The sequence below is a fragment of the Chenopodium album genome, chromosome 12 (assembly GCF_948465745.1).
Source record: "Chenopodium album chromosome 12, dcCheAlbu1.1, whole genome shotgun sequence".
NCBI classification, from domain to species: domain Eukaryota; kingdom Viridiplantae; phylum Streptophyta; class Magnoliopsida; order Caryophyllales; family Amaranthaceae; genus Chenopodium; species Chenopodium album.
In genome coordinates, this window is record NC_137845.1 from 12654158 (window position 1) to 12674733 (window position 20576).

General features: G+C 34.4%; 2 protein-coding genes across 2 annotated transcripts; both read left to right on the top strand.

The window, feature by feature from the left end:
- The first annotated feature begins 6492 nt into the window (after nt 1-6492).
- Nucleotides 6493-7524, top strand: LOC145570884 (uncharacterized). The gene has a single exon (XM_081630008.1). The coding sequence runs from the start codon at nt 6493-6495 to the stop codon at nt 7522-7524; it is 1032 nt and encodes a 343-aa protein (XP_081486134.1).
- A 9417-nt stretch (nt 7525-16941) lies between these two features.
- LOC145572026 (multiple C2 domain and transmembrane region protein 10-like) lies at nt 16942-20278 on the top strand. The gene is made up of 2 exons (XM_081631043.1): nt 16942-17445; nt 17521-20278. Exons 1-2 carry the CDS (start codon nt 16942-16944, stop codon nt 20059-20061), a joined length of 3045 nt encoding a protein of 1014 aa, XP_081487169.1. The 3' UTR covers nt 20062-20278.
- The last annotated feature ends 298 nt before the right edge of the window (nt 20279-20576 follow it).

Genomic DNA, 20576 nt, shown 5'->3' on the forward strand with positions numbered 1-20576 from the left:
ATTATTGAGTAATTAAGAAGGTATAATATAAATAACCCAGTAAAACAAAATGCAGTAATCAATCAAATTAAGGAAGTATATAACCAAGATTCTTATATTAAGCAGTAAAATTTATATCAAGAAAAAGTCCTAAAATATGACAAGTTGATTGAACCAATAAATTAAACTCCCATTTAATTCTATCGCATTAATAAGCTGTACAAATTTTATAATCAACCAAGAAAATGGAAAATGCAAAAAATAATATCAAATTCTTACTTGATTCTAAGAAAAACAGCAAAATTCTAAGAGTAAGAGTCGAAAATCTTACTTGATCATTGTTGTGATCATCTTCTTCCAACTTTCTCTTCTTGCTTTCCATTTCATTCGACTGAAATACCCAGAAATCAAACAACCCACAATAATCAATTGTTCTACCATTATTCACTAGTTGAGAAAGTATTAAAAACCCATTAAATTAGAATACAGTAATCAATTTCATAATTTGTAACAAGATTTATACCAAGAAATTGTTCTACAGTATCACAAAGTTAAATGAAACAATAATTTAAAACCCTCTTAATTAATGTACTCCCATAATCCACCATTAATAAGCAATACAGAACGTTTAATCAACCTAGAAAATCGAAAAATGCAGAAAAAAATTGAAGAAAAACAGCAAATTTTTTTACAAAAATGAGTAGAAAATCTTAAAGCAGAGGTGATGGGTTCAGATACTTGATCATTGTTGTCGTCGTCTTCTTCCAACTTTCTCTTGTTTCTTTCCATGGCGCTTACAATCTTCGAAGATGAAAATGATTGGGTTTAATCAGTTTTCACTTTGCAGAGGAAAGAAAGAATTTTCTTTGGATTTTTTTATTTTGAAAAACAGAGGTTTTAATGTATTTTGAGTGCAACAAAATTTCAATTGTTTTTTTTTAGCGGTAGATTGTTTATACGGGTTTAAATTGTATTTTGAGTGCAACAAACCTTGATCGAGCCTTGAGTGAAGCGTAGCCAAGCCGAGCTTGCCTCTAGGAGTTTCGAGCTTGAACTGAGCCTACCTAGGCTCGGCTTAGCTTGTTAGCACCCCTACAATACACACTAGCTCGTCAAGAAATGAATTGACTAATTAACTAGTTAAATATCAATAGTATCCCTTGTATCATACTGCTTAAATCTGTTATTACATTAAGCTTTGTTTTAAACTGTGCAATGCATGAAGCTAGAGCCTATACTTGATATATTCTTGTATTAAAGAATCACCCTTTTCGAGGGTGAACCAGTGCCGGGTGATCAAATAGGAGCACCAGGATGTCAGATGCCTGAAAAATGTGGCGATTTTGGAGTTTGCTAGAGGACTCTTGGGCTGGAGCGAAAAGTGTGCACAACCAAAGTTAGAATGCAATGGTGGGGAGATCAATGCCAAGTACTACAAAGTAGTAGGCGTTCGACATTTCAGTAGCATGTGCACAGAATATGAGGCTAAGAAGATATGCTTCAGGGTATGAAATATACAAATTAATGGCTTGAGTACTCATCCTATCATGTAAAATAAGACTAATACTTGTATTTTTCAAGAAACTTCTCATTGGGTTTATTCCTTTAAATAAACATGATATGAAAAAACATGATGTAACTGCACTTGCAGTCTTGCACATTTGGTTTACCAAACGGACCTATCTTTCCATTAACATGAATTTGCAGATTTAAACATGTATTGTTTTCATTGTATTCTCAAGTAACAATAAGTACATAAGATAGGTATGGACTGAATTTCAAATAACAAAGGTAGTTGTGTTTTGAGATGGACACTAGCAAAAGATGCATCATTTCATAATGCATAAACCCACAAATTGCTTTCACTGATTTATAATATAAGGAAACAATTGGCAGAAACTATGCAAGGGTGTACGTAGTTGATGTCGAAACAAAGGAAATAAATGGTAGAAATTATGCAAGGGTGGACAACAGCAAATTTCATAATACTCAGTTTTTACCATACATGCTAATTGAGAATTATCTACATCCTTTTCTATGTACATTCTAGACTCATTATTCCTTGACAAACAACAGTACTAATACCACCTGCTTATTTGCAGTAAAAAAAAATCCTGTAAATGGTAGATAGATCCTGTACTATATATATACTGTACCACTAGCTACTTGCTTTTGTATACTCTCCTACATATACTTGTGACTTCCTGTAAAAAATTTCAGCCAATTCCATCTGGTAGCATTAGAACAGTATGAATTCGGCTAGAGACATCATAAAATTCAGCTACAAAATTGAAACATTATCAACCTATTAGGGTTCCAACAAGTGAAAGAGATCACCCAAGAAAGCCTCAAGACCTTCTACTGAAATATTATCGCGCGCTGGAATTTGGTGGAGTGTTGCCATCTTGGGATGCATCAGATTTCTCCTTGTCACCTTGTATTTCTTCTGATTCAGTAGTAGACTCTAACATGTCTGTATCAGTTCCGGATAACACTTCCCCTGCAGCTATGCTGACCGGTCTGTTGGACTCATCACCAGCAGTGGTATTTCCTGAGGTCGAACCAGGACCACTCCCAGTTCCTTGAGCCTGAAGAACAAAAGCCGGTTTTGCATTATCAGAATCACCTTTGTTTTCACCATCTTGAGCTCCTGAGAGCAAAGCATTACTTGAAGTACTTCCACCTCCCTCGTGAATAACTATACCAGTAGAAGGCAAACGGTCAACTGAAGGAATCATTTCCAGCATATTTTCTTCTGATTCTCTCAAATTTATCTCAGCATTTATCCATTGAATTTGACTTCTGTAGTCACCAGTCTCACCACGACCATGAAAAACATTGGTTGAATCAACTTTACCAGTAGGAGGCAAAAGATCGAAAGGCATCTTTGCATTATCATTATCACCTTTGTTTTCACCATCTTGAGAAGCTCTTGAGTGAAAAACATTAGTTGAAGTACTTCTGCCTCTCTTATGAGTGCCAACGCCTATACCAGTAGAAAGAACTAGGTATGCAGTAATGAAGAGAACATATTCAATAGATATTCTGAAAATAGAGAACACTAGTACAGATCAACTATCAAACAGATCCCAAGAAGTAAAACATATATATGTGCATACTTGCTTAAATACAAATATAAATCTCTAGCTACGACCATGTCCTGTCAAGCTATAATCTATCTGCATCAGGAGATATAGTCACAGATCCCAACTCATTGATAAGTGACCGAAGCTTTAGGCAGCCTAGTGGTGAATTTAATACTCCAGGTAGGTTTAGAGAATCCATATGCAAGAGAAACTCATTTGCTGCAGCTGGATCAATAACAAGTTTTGAACTTAATCCTGGTTGATTCAGGGAACCATGATGAGGCAGCAACTGATGCAATGGGTCTGGATTAGAAGCAGAATCCGAACTTGATCCTGGCTGATCTGTATCAGAACGAGGTAAAAACTGATCTGATGTGGCTTGAGTACTTGTTGTAGGCCTTGTAGCTGACACTGGCTGCTGTTGTGCCTGATGTTTCTCACTACCATCAGGTTTTAAACCAGTAACTTCATCAGTTTGGCTTCGGGTTTTAACTTCATCAACAACTACATGATTCAACTGAAATACCCAGAAATTAAACAACCTTTATAATTGCTATATAAGTAATTCAAGAAAATCAATAACTGAAAATCCAACTAAGATAAGACAGCAAATGTATCATCAATTTGTTCTATAATATGCCAAGTTAAATGATCCAACAAATTAAACACCCATTTACTTTTTTCTCTTAATCAACCATTACTTAGTGATTCAGAAGGTATAATTAACCCATTAAATAAGAAAAAAGTAATTTGTTTCTCTTAATCAACCATTATTTAGTAATTCAGAAGGTATAATTAACCCATTAAATCAGAAAACAGTAATCGATTTCATAATATAAAACCAATATTCATATATTAAGCAGTAAAACTAATACCCAGAAATTGTTCTAGTGACAAAATGAATGAACCAATAATTTTAAAACCCTCTTAATGTACTCTCATAATCCTCCATTAATAAGCAATAAAGAATATACAATCAACCCAGAAAATCGAAAATGCAAAAAATAACAGAGAGATAATCAAAGAAAAACAGCAAGATTCTGAGAATAATAGTAGAAAATGTCAAAATCTTACAGCAGAGTTGGTGGGTTTAGATTCTTGATCATTGTTGTCATCGTCTTCCTCCATCATTATCTTCTTGCTTGCCATTGAATTTACAATTCTTCAAGATTTTAGAACACAGAATTTTTGTTCTTTCTTTTGTGTTTTTTGAGAGCTAAAAAAAATTGAAGTGGGTTTTTGAGCGGTAGAATTTATGCGTATATCAGTCCATATCATACACTTGCTCGCGCTCTTTTTTAAAATAAGAATAATAAATTTAATTTTTTACCCCGTTTCATAATATTAGTCTCATTTATCTATAGTAGGGGGTTGCGCGTGTACTAGTTGGTGTGCTATTTGGAACATTACTTAATTAGCTACATAATTGGCGTGTAACCAACACTCATAGATCTGTTTCAACAATGTACCTAGCATAACCAATTCGAACCGCACTCGTTTTGCTAATTCAAGGGGAAAAAAAATAACAGGCATACCAAAATGATAACGAGAGTAAAAAGGATGAAGAGAGAATTTGAAAGGTGGTTCATCTTTTTACAAAAAATTTAGTATGTGGGGTATGGATTATTACTTTAGTAAGTGAGTATACTTAGTGGGAGGTTAAATGGTACCGTTTTGTATGGGGATGTAGGTAGAAGATCGTACACTAGGGTTTAGGGCTCAACAATTAACTCTTTTTTTTTTTTTTTTTTTTTTTTTTTTTTTTTTTTTTGAAAGCCACAATTAAGTCACTTATTGTTATTTTCTGATTTTTCCACCCATTGTTGATTACCTAAAAAAAAAATAAAAATCATCTGTCCTCTTTTTCTTTATCTAAGGGTCTCTTCTTTTCAGAATATTTTCAGTTCAGTGCAGGCCAATAAGTTCAATTCAGTTCAGTTTTTAATTTCCTTCTCTCATAAAATATTCAGTTCAGTTCAGCTCCAATATGTTTAGTTCAGTTCAGCTCAATTCAGTCAATCAGAATAGGCCCTAAGTTTTCCATGCACTCCACGAGTCCAAGAGGCGATATATTTATCTTCCATTGAAGCATATTCTGAGGTATGATGATGGTTATTCGAATTTCAAGATATTCTTAATCAACTTAGATTATTGTCTTACAAGAAATTATGTAGTATTGTTTGTAAAATTGCCCAGTATATGAATCTGAGGTACCAAGTACGATGATGTTTTTTATCTTCCACGAGAAACTATCGTTTATTGAATCAACTCTAGTATTGTTTATATATCTAAATCTGATAATCAAAATTGTAGTATTGTTTGTAAATTTAAATCTCATCATACTTTATAATTACTCCGTATTAATTAAGGTTATAAAATATCATAACACTTCTTTTATTCACTTGTTGGTTGAGAAGATATTATTTTGAATAAAATTTGGGTTTTAATGTTAGGACTTAGGATATGTGTTAGGATATAATTATATTAAGCTAGATATATTTTGCGAATATATTTGTATATATCTTGTTAGGAGTTTTGACAAGTTAGGTTAATGTTGTAAGCATATATATATGTGTGTGTTTAATGGCAATGGCTGATCAAGACGTTTTATCCTAAATTTCTTGTGAGTTTAATGTTGTGTATGGCACTATAAAATTGGACCTTTTCTCCCTAAATTATGATAAGCTCTTAACCCTTTAATGTTAAGATTGAACCATAATTCTAAAACCCTATTTTTGTTTGCATTTTGACAGGAATTGAAGGGCTCAAAGTTGATTAGGATTCAAAAACAACCTACTTTTTAAGTCGTTGGTAATTATCTTTGCCAATAGTTGCTTCGTCTTTGCTTGTTTTTAATTCAAAGTTTTCAGATTTTTCTAATGTTTGTTTTAAATTGGTAAAACCTTTTATTTTATATACACCCCGGATGCACATAGAAGTAAGTGCACCCAATGGTGTGTTATTTTATTTTTATTTTTTTCTCATTCGATATTTTTTTTAGCTGAAAATACCCTTTGTATCCAGGTACATATACAGAATTTTACGAAACTGATTGCAGATATAAATATAAAATTACGATTAATTTTTTATTTTCAGATTTAAAATGGCAATTACAAAATTAGATTAAATTTGTGTGCTGATAGATTTCTAGTTGAATGGAAGAATACATATGCTTTAATTTGCAGTGAATTGACGAATTTATTAGTGTATTTGTGACTATTGTACTAGCACCCCGGGCTTACTAGTTCAGATAAAAGAAGTGGTATTTTAATGAAGAGAGTAATATTGTGCTTGTCCTTTTTATTTGTTTCTCTTGATTATTTATTTATTGTGATGTTTTTATCTATTTTTATGTATAATCACTTATATAGTTGCAAATATATATTTTTGGATTCTTATTAGATTTGAGTTGAAGTGTGAATCAAAGATGAGAGATTGGGGTAACTTGCTAGAAGAGATTGTGACTAAAATTGTAGAGCATGTGGAATTCTACGAAGACTTTGAGACTTTACAAAAAATTTGTAGCCATTGGAGACTAGCCGCAAAGGCAGCAAAGTTCAGAGCTAATGTCAAAAAATCTCATACACTTCCATGGTTGATGCTACCAGAAAATGAAAAAGACGCCTACTCATCAAGCAGGCGTCGTTTGTACAGCTTATCTAAGAAAATGGTTTATCACGTTAACCTTCCTAACTATTTTTTAAAAATAAGACGTGACCCAAAAAGGTTGTTATCTTCATATGGGTGGTTGCTTGTGTTATCGGAAAGAGGCCATGTCTCTCTCTTGAACCCTTACTCCAAAGCCATAATAAAGCTCCCAAAAATTCATAATTATAATCATGTTGAAAATTGTTGTAAGTTCACCTTATCGGCCAACCCCTTAACCACTTGTGATTTCATTGTCTTTGTAGCCTTCTTTGAGTTTCTTTGCACAGCTCCGCCTCCTTCGAATCTGGTTTACTGGAGGAATGGTGATGCTAGTTGGATTCGTGTAACAAATCCATATGCTCCGTATTTTGGATTGGATGCATATGGCCTGGACTCCATTGAAAAATTTCTTTTCTCTGTTTGCCTTGGTGTAACTTTTTACCAAGGAGAGTTTTATGGCACAAATGTTTATGGTTGGATTGTGAAATTTGAGACAGCCCAAGGCAGTCCTCATTTTCAAGTCGTGACTAATCTATCTTATGACAGACATTTGCAAGCCAAGTCAAATGGCTTGATTACCGTACTTGGTAATAAATGCTACTATTACCTGGTGAAGTCTCTAGGCCAATTGTTGATTATATGTCAAGTGGTTCGATATTTTGAGATGAACTCTAAACAATGGCGCTGCACTACAAGATTTGAGCTAGTTGAGTTGAATGTTAATAATGGAAAGGTCAAGGAAGTGTCAAGATTGGGAAATAGAGCATTTTTCATAGGTCCAAATAACTCTTCCTTCGATAATTTGATATAGTTTATGATTAGGAAAGTTTATACTACATATAATCTATCTATCTATATATATACTAAAATAACAACCGCTGATGTCATTATTGCCTACGTGTCACTTTTTTATTTAATTTTTTCCCTCCAAAATGCAATGATAATGTCATTTTTTTTCCCCTTTTTAAGCTACCCTATTTAACATTACTATGAAAATATATTCCGTTTGACTTTTTAAATTTTGGGTTTTCTACACATATTATGCTATTTAGTTATTTACGAGTTGCTAACAATAGTTAATAATGCACTAACCGTCTTTCAAAAAAAAAAGAAAAAGTTATTTACAAGTTGTTAACAATAGTTAATAATATAATTAGATTGAAATTTTTTAATTAAATATGAAAATTATGCATTTTCGGGACTTGTATATATATTCATATTTAATTAAAAATTATTTAGGAAAAATGAGGAAATTATTTTCTTTCAATACGTGTTAAAAGTTTATAATTCAATTATTATTTTAAAACATGCATCGTATGGGGTTAATCTAGTAGAGTTTTATATTAGATTGCGTTTTGATGGCTATAAATATTGAGAAAATACATATTGGTAACATAAACATAAACAAAAGTGTTTATAATTCAAGCTTTTATCCGAGTATCTCCAAAACCCCATTACAATTTTTGTTTGAATCGTGATGAATTCTTCTTGTCCAGAAAAAGAAAAAACCCCTTCTCCAGAAAAATCTCCCGACATGTATAGTTCTCTGGCGCCGGCGGACGAGGGTATCGCTGGCCTACCAAAAGACGTGGGGGTGGGATTCATGTGCGGGTTGACGGGCGGATCAGTGTACCACTTCCTGAAGGCCGGGCGTCGCCACAAAACACTCTCTGCCGGAATCAATGCAGCACGCGCTAATTCGATTCGTGTTGGTGGGCTGGGTGCTATATTTACCATACTGACTAATGTCACCGCCTACACCATTGGTCGAGTCGGAGGTCACCAGACTCATGCATGAATGGAATGATACACCCTCCGCGGCTATCGCTGGCTCCATCATGTATGCCCCTCGTGGCCTCCGATCTTCTGCTCGCGCCGCACTCGGCTTTGGAGCTCTCTTTGCTACCATCAACCTCTACTCTTTCGGGATTCATAAGCTGCCCGATCTCAATCATATTTTGAACGACCAAAACTAAACCGTTTAATTCTACTTTTTATTTTCACTATTGGTGTTCATCTTGATCATACTTTACCCTTATTGTTTCTTGCTGCTTATTTTTATATTAATTTTCTACTTTCGATGTTATATTTGTCTATTCGCAATCTAATTTCTGATCAAACCTGTATTTTATGCCATATTTTGTGATCAAAACTATGAATGTGGCAATTTGTCATTGTCGCTTCTATGCTGCAACACCTAATTGGATTTGTAAGTCGTCAATGAATCAGCAGACAGACTGTAAAACCCCAAAATATGCAAATAATACAAAACCTACTACTAATGACTACTACTGGCTATTCAAATAACTATCCGCTACTCGGCCTCTAAAAGCTACCCACTATCGTTAATTTTGCCCAACATACCTTCGTATCCCAACTTTTAACTCTCTTCCTCATATCATACTTCATACAAACCCTGACACCAAAATAAAAAAGTTTTGGCAAAAATAGATTTACAACTATACAGAATATATTTCCTGAAAGTCTATAGATTTACTAAACTAAGTTGAACATTCATGCTAAACTGATACAAAAGCGACACCTCGCCACTAATGAATATGTTCCTTATAATGCATGAATTGCTTTCACTGATTTATAATATAAGGAAATAAATGGCAGAATTATGCAAGGGTGTACCTAATTGATATCCAAACAAAGGCAGAAACTCAGTTATTACCATACATGCTGATTGAGAATCATTCACATTCTAGTTTTCTTTACTGTGTATTACATTCTAAAAGACTCCTTATTCCATGAAAAACACTCTTATTTGCAGTAAAAAAATGTAAATGCTATATAGATCCTGTACTATGTACTGTACTATTAATTTTGTATACACGACTATATACTATATACTTATGACTTCCGGTAAAAGAATTTCAGCCAATCCCATCTGGTAGCATTAGAACAGTATGAATTCGGCTAGAGAAATTATGAAATTCAGCTACAAAATTGATATCACCCGATTAAGGTTCCAAGAAGTGAAAGAGATCACCCGAGAAAGCCTCAAGACCATCTTCTTCTACTGTAATATTATGGCGCACTGGAATTTCTTGGAGTGTCGTCATCTTAGGAAGCATCAGATTTCTCCTTGTCACCTTGTATTTCGTCTGATAACACTTCTGTAGTAGACTTTAACATGTCTGTATCAGTTGCAGATAACACTTCCCCTGCAGCTATGCGGACTGGTCTGTTGGACTCATCACCAGCAGTGGTATTTGCTGAGATCGAACCAGGACCACTCCCAGTTCCTTGAGCCAGAGGATCAAAAGGCGGCTTTGCATCATCAGAATCACCTTTGTTTTCACCATCTTGAGCTCCCGAGATCAAAACATTACTTGAAGTACTTCCACCTCCCTTGTTAATAACTATACCAGTAGAAGGCAATGGATCAACTGAAGGAATCAAATTCTGCATATTTTCTTCTGATTCTTTCCTTCGTTTTTGCCTCAAATTTATCTCAGCATTGGTTGAACCAACTTTACCAGGAGGAAAAAGATCGGAAGGCACCTCTGCATTATCTAAATCACCTTTGTTTTCACCATCTTGAGAAGCTATTGAGGGCAAAATATCAGCTAAACTACTTCTGCTTCTCTTAAGACCAACGCCTATACCTGTAGAAAGCAATTAGGTACATAATAGTACAGATCAACTATCAAACAGATCCCAAGAAGTAGAATATATATATATATATATATATATATATATATATATATATATATATATATATATATATGTACATACTTGCTTAAAAACATATATAAATTTCTAGCTACCCAGCATATCCTGTCAACCATAACCTTACAGAAAGCCGTGACAGCCTCAGATTAGTTGTAAGGCGAATATAAAAGTTCATAAGGCTCTAAAGCATACCTGCATCAGGAGATACAGTCACAGAACCCGACTCATTAGCATAAACATCAAATGGCTGAAGCTTTAGGCTTGGTGGTGAACTTGATACTCCAGATAGTTTTAGGGAATCAAAATCCTTTAGAAGCTTATTTGCTGCTGCTTGATTAATAACAGGTTTCGGACTTAATCCTGGTTGCATCAGGGAACCACTACGAGGCTGTAACTGATGCAATGACCTTGTAGGTGCCACTAGCTGCTGTTGTGCCTGTTCTAAACCAGAATCTTCATCAGCTCGACTTTGGGTTTCTACTTCAAATGTAACTGTAGGATTCAACTGAAATACCCAGAAATTAAACAACCTTTAAAATTGCTATATACAGTAAGTACTACAAGTAAATCAACAACTGCAAATCCAACAAATTAAAGACAGCAAGTATGTTTCATATATTTGTTCTTCAACATACCAAGTTGAATAATCCAACACATAAAACACCCATTTAGTAATTCAGAATGTACAATTAACCCATTAAATCAAAATACAGTAATCAATTTCATACTATACAACCAAGATTCATATATTCAGCAGTAAAACTAATACCCAGAAATTGTTCTACAATATGACAAAATGAATGAACAAATAAATTAAACACCCACTTAATTTTATCTCATAATCCGCCATTAAAAAGCAATAAAGAATGTATAATCAATCCAGAAAATCGAAAATGCAGAAAATAATAGAGAGATAATCAAAGAAACGACTAGCAAAATTGTAATAATAAGAGTAGAAAATGTCAAAATGAATGAACCAAATTATTAAACACCCACTAAATTTTCTCTCATAATTCGCAATTAATAAGCAATAAAGTATGTAAAATTAACCCAGAAAATCGAAAATGCAGAAAATAATAGAGATAATCAAAGAAAAACAGCAAAATTGTAATAACAAGAGTAGAAAATGTCAAAAACTTACAGCAGAGTTGGTGGGTTTAGATTCTTGATCATTGTTGTCATCGTCTTCCTCTATCTTTATCTTCTTGCTTGCCATTGAATTTACAATTCTTCCAAGATTTAAGGACACCGAATTTTTTTTTTTTTTTTTCTTTTGTAATTTTTGAGGCAAAAAAAAATGAAGATTTTTTGAGCGGTAGAATTTATGCGTATATATCAGTTCATATCACTCACTGTATAGGCTCGCGCTCTTTTTTAAAATAGAAATAAAATTTTATTAAATCTCTTCATTTTATTTTTTGGCAATTATAAGGCGATTAGTCGAGGGTATTTATCAAAAGGGTAAAAAATGAATCGATTATTGTCATTGAGACGGGTCTGTTTTTATTAATGAATTAATTTTACTATTTCGTACTTGTTTGTTTAGGGGAATGAAAGAGGAAAGATAAGGTAAGAAATTGGAATTATTTTTTTGTTTATTAAAAAAAAAAGAAATAAAAGCCATGTCACTTACGAGTAATTCACAATTCACCAAAAAGAACGTAGAGTATGTGAATAATTCTTTGATTGCATTATGTTTTTTGATTGGTTTTCTTCAACTGTTTATAGTGTGCAAAAACTGCAAATGGCCAAATGTGCAATGCATGAAGCTGTAGAGCTTGTACTTGAAAAATTCTTGTTTAGATAACTTTATTTTCATTATGAATCTCTATATATGTTGCTACTTTGGGAATATGAAGTTGTATTCATATGTCGAGATGATAATCATACGCTATGCGTATAAAATTTGATGACCACATAGCATTCGCCATGGTGTAATAAACAATAAGCTGAAATAAATGGTCAATAAAGGTCCATAATTACATCAATCAGAAAACTAATAGGTTCAATATTTAGTCTATCAAAAAGAAAATTTCAAAACATATGGTTCGATTTTAGACCTGCACACAACCTATTCATATTTCCCAAACTCTCTACAAATATAATAAAATTATACACGATTTTCGTTTCTTATTATGGCTATGTTTATATATCAATACCAATACTTGATCTCGTGTTCGGATCCTTCATTCTCTATGCATTTTATTTCCCTATGGAGTGTTAACAAATTTTCTAAGCTCTACAATTGTTGTACTTGCACCTTGATGGACAGCTTGCAGGCCCAGTAAAATGAGAGAAAAGGCCCAGGAGAGTATTGGGCAAAGATGGTAAATGGGTAGTCCATTTCTGAAGCTATAAAAGAATTTTATAAATATGAGATGTAATGATGGACTACCCATTAAAGAAGTTAGGCCCAATTATGGAATGTATGATGGACTAAACAAAAATATGACTATCAACCAGAATTAAGGAATGTACGATGGATTTGATAGACTATAAAAACATGTTAGGCTTATATATGTCCTTAGGGGGTGTGGGTGGATATATTTAAGCTTATAAGCGCGATAAAAATAAAAAAATAAAAAAAATAAAAAAAAAAAAAGTCAAACACAGATTATAAACAAAAGATATGTTTGTAAGAGTTGTTATGTGTGTTTTATAATATGAAATTAGCATAAATGGATATAAAAAACATGGAAATAATTAGAATGGATAAGCAATGTAATTGTGTGTCATGTAGACTTACACGGTCATACATGTTTTTATTATGCACACAATACAATTTTCAATTTATCATAACAAGTTTAAATGATGACTTAGCTTGGAAAAAGTTTTTCTTTTGCAAATACAATTACTCGTGTGGTACATAAATTTATTTTGTAGTATAAGGTGAATTAAATTTTTTAATTTCGATTACTCTCTCTAACTCCTTTCCTCATTCGAGTATACTTCCTCAATTACTCAGTAATTGCACCATTTGCTTTTTGATGATCTTCAAAATAGTACTTCAAGTATACTTGAGATTTTTTTATATTGTTTATAAAACCAAATTGTCACATGAAATTCCTTTGTTTTTTTTGTTTAATAATTTTGTGGTATGAGATTATTTATCCACCAAATTGTTGGAGTTTTTTTCTTTTACCAAATTGTCAAAAAGGGTTAATTTTATTTACGGGTGTAGTCGATAGACCTATGGTTTATAAGTTATATATAGACACAAAAAAAAGGAGTCCCAATGTTTGGTAGGAGAGTATCCGTTGGGGAAAAAAAGGGTCCGTAAAACACGCGCCTCGAGGGAGCTGAGACCAAACATAAAATCTGGAAAATAGGAGAAGCTTATTGAAAAGACAATCCCAACATGAAAACCCAGAAACTCTTTCTCTTTGCTCTTGTCACTTTTTATAACAACGCTCTTCCCTCGACCCTCGTACTATGCACGCCTTTTACCTCACCCTCTTTGGATTCTCTGCAGATTCTAGCACGCGCGCTTTGTCTTCTTCCCTTACTTCTCCTCTCTCTTCTATTTTTACTTCATATCACGCGCACATTTAATCTCTTCCTTCTCTACTTTACTACAATGCTTTGCAATTTTGCATGCATTTATTACGGAGTGCAACAGATTTTATTTCTATTTTACCCAGTTGTACTCTAGGAGAGAAGTACTTCCCTGTGTTACATACGAGTACTTCGGATTTTTTTATTTATTTATTGATACTACAGTATTATTAATACGTCGGAAATTAACTTTGAACATAATGCTACTTGCGTTTCAAGGTTTTTGGGTTTTGTTCCAATCAAGTTATCGTGTTGGTTTAGGTGTTAATAATTGAACTTATCGATGTAATCTGATTTCATTAAACGAGTCTAATTTAAATTTCGACTCATATAAACACAATAATTTAACATAGTTTAACTTTAAAATAGACTTAACCTCATTGAATCCGATCCGATCTCACCGAATTGACCCCTCTAATCGTCAATGAAAATATGCATTTTATACTACGTCTGTTTTTTTTAGTTGAAACGTATTCTTTTTTAGGAAGTTTTTTTTTTAGTTTACACGTTTCCTTTTGGGGTAAGTTCTTTTACCTTGTATTTTCAAGTTATCCTAGTTGCTTTATGATTCTCTCTCATTTTCTCTCCTCTTCTTAATATATGTGCCTAAATCAAATGCATTAACGAAATAGAAACGAAAGAAGTATGTACTCCCTCCGTCCCCTTTTAATATTTCTTTATGGCCATTTTTCACGGGAATTAATAAACACAAATAAGAATAGTTAAAGTACATTTAAAAAGTAAATTGACATTGGGTATGCAAAAAAGTAGAGAGAGGAAGTAATAAAAGTACATGGAAAAACAAAATTTACATGGAAAAGTTAAATATGCACAAATATTGTTGTAAATTAGAGGGAATTTTGATAAAAAATTAATATTAATAGTTATTAGAAAAAGCAAATGAGGTGAATATTTTGGGATTAAAATTTGTCCATAAGGGACTATCAAAAAGGGACGGAAGGAATATTAACCAAACTGAGTATATAATTTAAGGATATTGGAATTGTTGATATTCATTACACTTAAAACAATATTTGTCAAACACAATTTTCACTGTTATCTTTGAAATCTTTTACAAATTACGGAATTCATATAAATGAATTTTACCAAATTAAGAATTTGAAATAGTAGTCGTTAGGATTAAGAGAGTATTATTAGGAGTTCACATTTTAATTGTGATCAAAGAAGCAGTTTAGTGCTCGTAAAAAAAAATTAAATGTATTTTCTTCAGGCTATACTTTTTTTTCTTTTTTGGGAAATTGTTTCATGTACCCTCGAGGTTTTAAAAAATGTACCGTATACCCTTGAAAACTTTTAAATGCACCGTGTGCCCTTGAGATTTGTATAAAATTGCATCAAATACCCTTAACACTCACAATAAATGTTAATTTTGTTAAATTGAGACTCTCTAAGCATCAAATTATTACTATTTAATGTTACTTTAATGCTAAATTATTTAAGTACAAGTAAACTTAATTAATAAAGCAAATTCTAACACCCAAAGATTTAGGTTTTAAAATGATCAACAGAGTTTAAATTTTGATTTAATTTATGCTTTTAGGCGGTTTTACTACATAAGTATAAAGTACTAAAAGTGAGTCAGTGTGTGGGTAAGATTTTAGTTTGATAAGTCAATGATATGTGCATTTGTTAGAGTTGGTGCATTTATTTACAAACGTCAGGGGTACATGGTGTATTTAAAAGTTTTTAAAGGTACATGGTGCATTTTTTAAAACCTTAGCGATACACAGAACAATTTTTCTTTCTTTTTTTTTTTTTTTAGAAAACTCTTCACGCTATACTTGCACTAGGCTGTCAGAAAAAAAAAAAAAAAAAAAAAAAAAAAAAAAAAAAAAAAAAAAAAAAAAAAAGCTTAGAAACTTAATTAGAGTATCATTGGTCCAACAGCTGATCCAGTTGGATTTTTCTACACTTATACAGTTTGTAATCTTCTTCTTCCACTCCCTTTTTTCTTATGAATTAAAAAAGAAGACAAAAGTGAAAAACAGTGAATTGTTGTATGTACTTCATGCACAAATGGACTATTATTAGTCCATCATTAACATATAGCTTTACTTAAACACTTAAGCAATTTTTATAGCTTGTTTAAAGTAATCATAGCTTCAATAGATTTAATTGAATACTTAAAAGTAAACCTTATGTATACATATATGCCTTATAAATTAATTTACTATCATATGTTTTATAACTTTAATTATGAATAAAATTAATTTTTTTATTGATTAATAAAAATTGAATAAAAAGGTTGTACAAGTAGTTTTCCTTTTTTGAAATAGCCCTAATTTCATACCATCAATACAATTATTTAACATACACATTTTACTCCCCCTATTGTTTTTTAATTGCAATAGTTTGAATAGGTTTGACTACTAATATTACATGACAAGATTTTGCTATACATTAGTCAGTTATACAAGTCAAAACCACTATATGAATGGTAGAAAACTCTAATGATTGCAAAAAAAAGAAAACGAAGAAAATACTATACAGAGTAATATGAAATAATTTAAAGCGAGATTTGATTTCATGCCTATACTTATGCAATTAATCCGTGATAATTACCACAACAATTAATAACATGCGGAGTAGTAATTTAAAACAAGATTTGATCTCATGCCTACACCGGCTAACTCCATTATGCAACTAATCCGTGATTACATCACCAATTCCCCATAGCAATTAATAACATTGTAACAGTAACTAACACCAAAGACCAAACCACAAAAAATGTCAACTACATCCACACACAAAACTTTACCATTGGTTCTCCAACTCTCTCACGCGCTTGGCGCGTGTACTTTACAGTTTACACTCCAAATATTTTTTTCAAAATCCCATCCATTTTCTCTCTCCTACCCTCCCTCCTCTTTCTCTCTCTACTGTCACAAGCATTCTCTCCTCCTCTGTTACACCAACAAAAACACCCCCATTTCATTTTCTCTCTCCTAAAAAAAACACCCAAAAAAAAAAGATGAACAACAAAGAAAAACTCATAGTAGAAGTAATTGGAGCGCATAATTTAATGCCAAAAGATGGAGAAGGTTCATCATCTCCATTTGTAGAAGTAGAATTTGAAAACCAGAGACTAAAAACCCAGGTTAAATTCAAAGATTTAAACCCTGTTTGGAATGAAACCCTTGTTTTTCACCTCAATGATGTTGCTAATCTGCCTTACAGAACGTTAGAAGTGAATGTTTTCAACGAGAAAAGGTCGAGTAATAGCAGGAATTTTCTGGGTAAAGTTCGGATTTCGGGTTCGAGCGTGGCCAAGGAAGGGGAAGAAATGGCGCAGTTGTATAGTCTTGATAAGCGGAGTTTGTTTTCTCATGTTAGGGGTGAGATTAGTTTGAAGCTTTACGTTTCGTGTCGAAATGACCTTGTTGTTAATACCAAACAACTCATTCATTTAAACAATTCGAGTGATAATAACCGCTCTAATAATGTTGGCTCTATGAAGAATGGTGGCGAGAATAACGTGCAAATTGTTGGGGGTAACAATGTCAAGAACAATAACAATGGTAATAACAATAATGGAAATCATAATAGTAAGGGAAAGAAAAAAGGGGGAAATTCTTCAATGGCGGCGCAGCAGCAACAGAATCAAATGGGGGATAACAATGGCGGAAGTGGTAGCGGAGTTCAGCAGAAAGGAGGGGAGTTGAGTGAGTTGAAGCCGGTTGTCGTAACTACCCTTCCGAACCCACCAATGGTTGGGGGTGTTGGGAGGGGTAATTTGGGGATTTACCCAAATGGGATGTTAATGACAAGTGAGTATTCGTTGAAGGAGACGAGACCACATTTAGGAGGGGGTTTAGAAAGTAAGGATAAGACGAGTTCGACGTATGATTTAGTTGAGCAAATGCAGTATTTATATGTGAAGGTTGTGAAAGCAAGAGAGTTGTCTTTGTTTGGTGGAGGAGAAGTGATTTGTGAGGTTAAATTAGGGAATTATAAAGGGGTTACGAAAAGGGTGAGTTATAATCATGCTGAATGGGATCAAGTTTTCGCGTTTTCAAAGGATTGTATTCAGTCGTCTATGGTGGAGGTTTTTGTTAAAGAGAGGGACAAGGATGAATTTATTGGGCGGGTTTGGTTTGATTTGAATGAGGTGCCGAAAAGGGTGCCACCGGATAGTCAGCTTGCGCCGCAATGGCTTAGGATGGAGGATAAACGAGGGGATAAGTCGAAGGCGGGTGAGGTTATGATTTCAATTTGGTTTGGGACACAAGCTGATGAGGCTTTTGCTGAGGCGTGGCACTCGAAAGCGGCTAATGTTCATTTTGATGGGCTGGGTTCGATAAAGTCGAAGATATACTTGTCTCCTAAGCTGTGGTACTTGAGGCTGAATGTGATTGAGGCGCAGGATATTGTGTTGGGGGAAAAGGGTGGTTCGATTATGAGGTATCCGGAGTTTTATGTCAAGGTTCAGGTTGGGAATCAGGTTTTGAGGACTAAGGTTTCGCCTGCTGGTGCTAATAGAGCAGTGTCTAACCCCTTTTGGAATGAGGACTTGATCTTTGTGGTTCCTGAGCCTTTGGAGGATTATGTGTTGATATCGGTTGAGGATCGTATAATGCCGGGGCGTGAGGAGGTTGTGGGGAGATTACTTCTTCCGTTGGCGGCTATTGAGAGGAGGTGGGATGATAAGACGGTTCCCTCTAAGTGGTTCCATGTTGACAATCAGAATTTTGCATTCAGTAACCCTTCTGATCCTTCCAAGAGTCGGTTTGGGTCGAGGATTCATATTCGAGCTACGTTGGATGGAGGGTACCATGTTCTAGATGAGGCGACGATGTATAGCAGTGACCTTAGGCCTACTGCTAAACAGCTTTGGAAGCCTCACATTGGTGTTCTTGAGATGGGGATATTAGGGGCAACAGGGCTTATGCCAATGAAGATTAGGGAAGGTAAAGGGGGATCGACGGATGCTTATTGTGTGGCGAAATATGGTCAGAAATGGGTTCGGACAAGGACTGTGGTGGATTCGCTTTCACCTAAATGGAATGAGCAGTACACTTGGGAGGTGTTTGATCCTTGTACTGTGATTACAGTTGGTGTGTTTGATAACTGCAGGCTTGATAAGAACGTTGCTGCTGCCACAGGAGCAAGAGATTCGCGCATTGGGAAGGTTCGAATAAGGCTCTCTACCCTGGAAACTGATAGAGTGTATACTCATTCTTACCCTCTTTTGATTTTGCATGCTTCTGGAGTGAAGAAAATGGGGGAGCTTCACTTGGCTGTGAGGTTTTCTTGTGAAAATATGGGAAATATGCTTCATATGTATGCAATGCCTTTGCTTCCTAAGATGCATTATGTGAACCCTTTATCAGTGAACCAGCTAGAGAGTCTCCGGTACCAAGCTATGAATGTTGTAACTGCTCGATTCAGTCGAGCAGAGCCTGCTCTGGGCCGTGAGGTGGTGGAATACATGCTTGATCATGACTCTCACATGTGGAGCATGAGGAAGAGCAAGGCCAACTTCTTTAGGCTTATGAATGTGCTTTCAGGCGTGATTGGGATGGCTCGTTGGGCTGAGGCAATCCGGTCTTGGCAGAGACCTGTTTACTCTTCCTTATTTGTGTTGGTGTACCTTCTGCTGGTCACTTTTCCGGAGCTCATCATCCCTACAATGCTTATTTACATGGCACTTGTAGGGGTATGGAGGTACAGGTCTAGGCCCCGGCATCCTCCTCATATGGACACTAGACTTTCACATGCAGAAAACGTGTACCCTGATGAACTCGATGAAGAGTTCGATACTTTCCCCTCAACCAGAAACTCAGAACTCGTGAGGATGAGGTATGACAGGCTTCGAAGTGTAGCAGGGAGGATACAAACTGTGGTGGGAGATATGGCAACTCAAGGAGAGCGATTTCAGGGTTTGTTGAGTTGGAGGGATCCAAGAGCCACTTTCTTGTTTGTGATATTGTGCTTGTTTGCTGCCATCGGGTTCTATATGGTTCCTATTAAGGCGGTGGTTGCTTTGTGGGGGATATACTATCTCAGGCCACCAAAGTTCAGGAGCAAACTGCCGCCGCAGGTCTTCAGCTTCTTCAGAAGGCTGCCTTCCAAGGCAGACAGCTTGTTGTGAGAAGGTTTGGCTAGTTGATAATTAACTGATGGTGTTCAGCTATTTAGTAATGTGTAATCTGGATATTTTATAGGCTTAATTTAGATGAGGGTAAAAGCTGACTATTATTTATATTTTGTAATTTGGCAGTACTTAGAATTAGTTGTGGTTGGTGGTGGCTTTTGTTTAATGATGTACTAATTGCCTACCTAGATATTGTATGTAATTATAATTATGCTTTAAGGTAATGTTATGCTTAAACTGAGAATTAGGCATCTAATTTTAAGCCAGTAAAACTTTGTTATACAGTTTTGCTGTTATTTCAGATTTCTGGTACTCTTTAGTCCCCTCTGCCTCCCTTTTGCTTGCTGAAAATTAAGCTATCGTACTTTTCAGGATATGTATAATTGTTGCTACATAACCTACATCCCTGTGATTTCAGAACATGTTTTAAGGCCTGTTCAGTTGAGTTACTAATTCATGCATGATAAATGGTAAGCTTAGTGTAAACAAGTTGGTAGTTAGTTCATCTACAA

Bases quoted from the DNA above. Each gene is read 5' to 3' on its own strand.
- LOC145570884 (XM_081630008.1), top strand. From the start codon at position 6,493: ATGAGAGATTGGGGTAACTTGCTAGAAGAGATTGTGACTAAAATTGTA.
- LOC145572026 (XM_081631043.1), top strand. From the start codon at position 16,942: ATGAACAACAAAGAAAAACTCATAGTAGAAGTAATTGGAGCGCATAAT. The intron at 17,446-17,520 runs GTGCAAATTGTT...CATAATAGTAAG, and splicing joins AGAATGGTGGCGAGAATAAC to GGAAAGAAAAAAGGGGGAAA.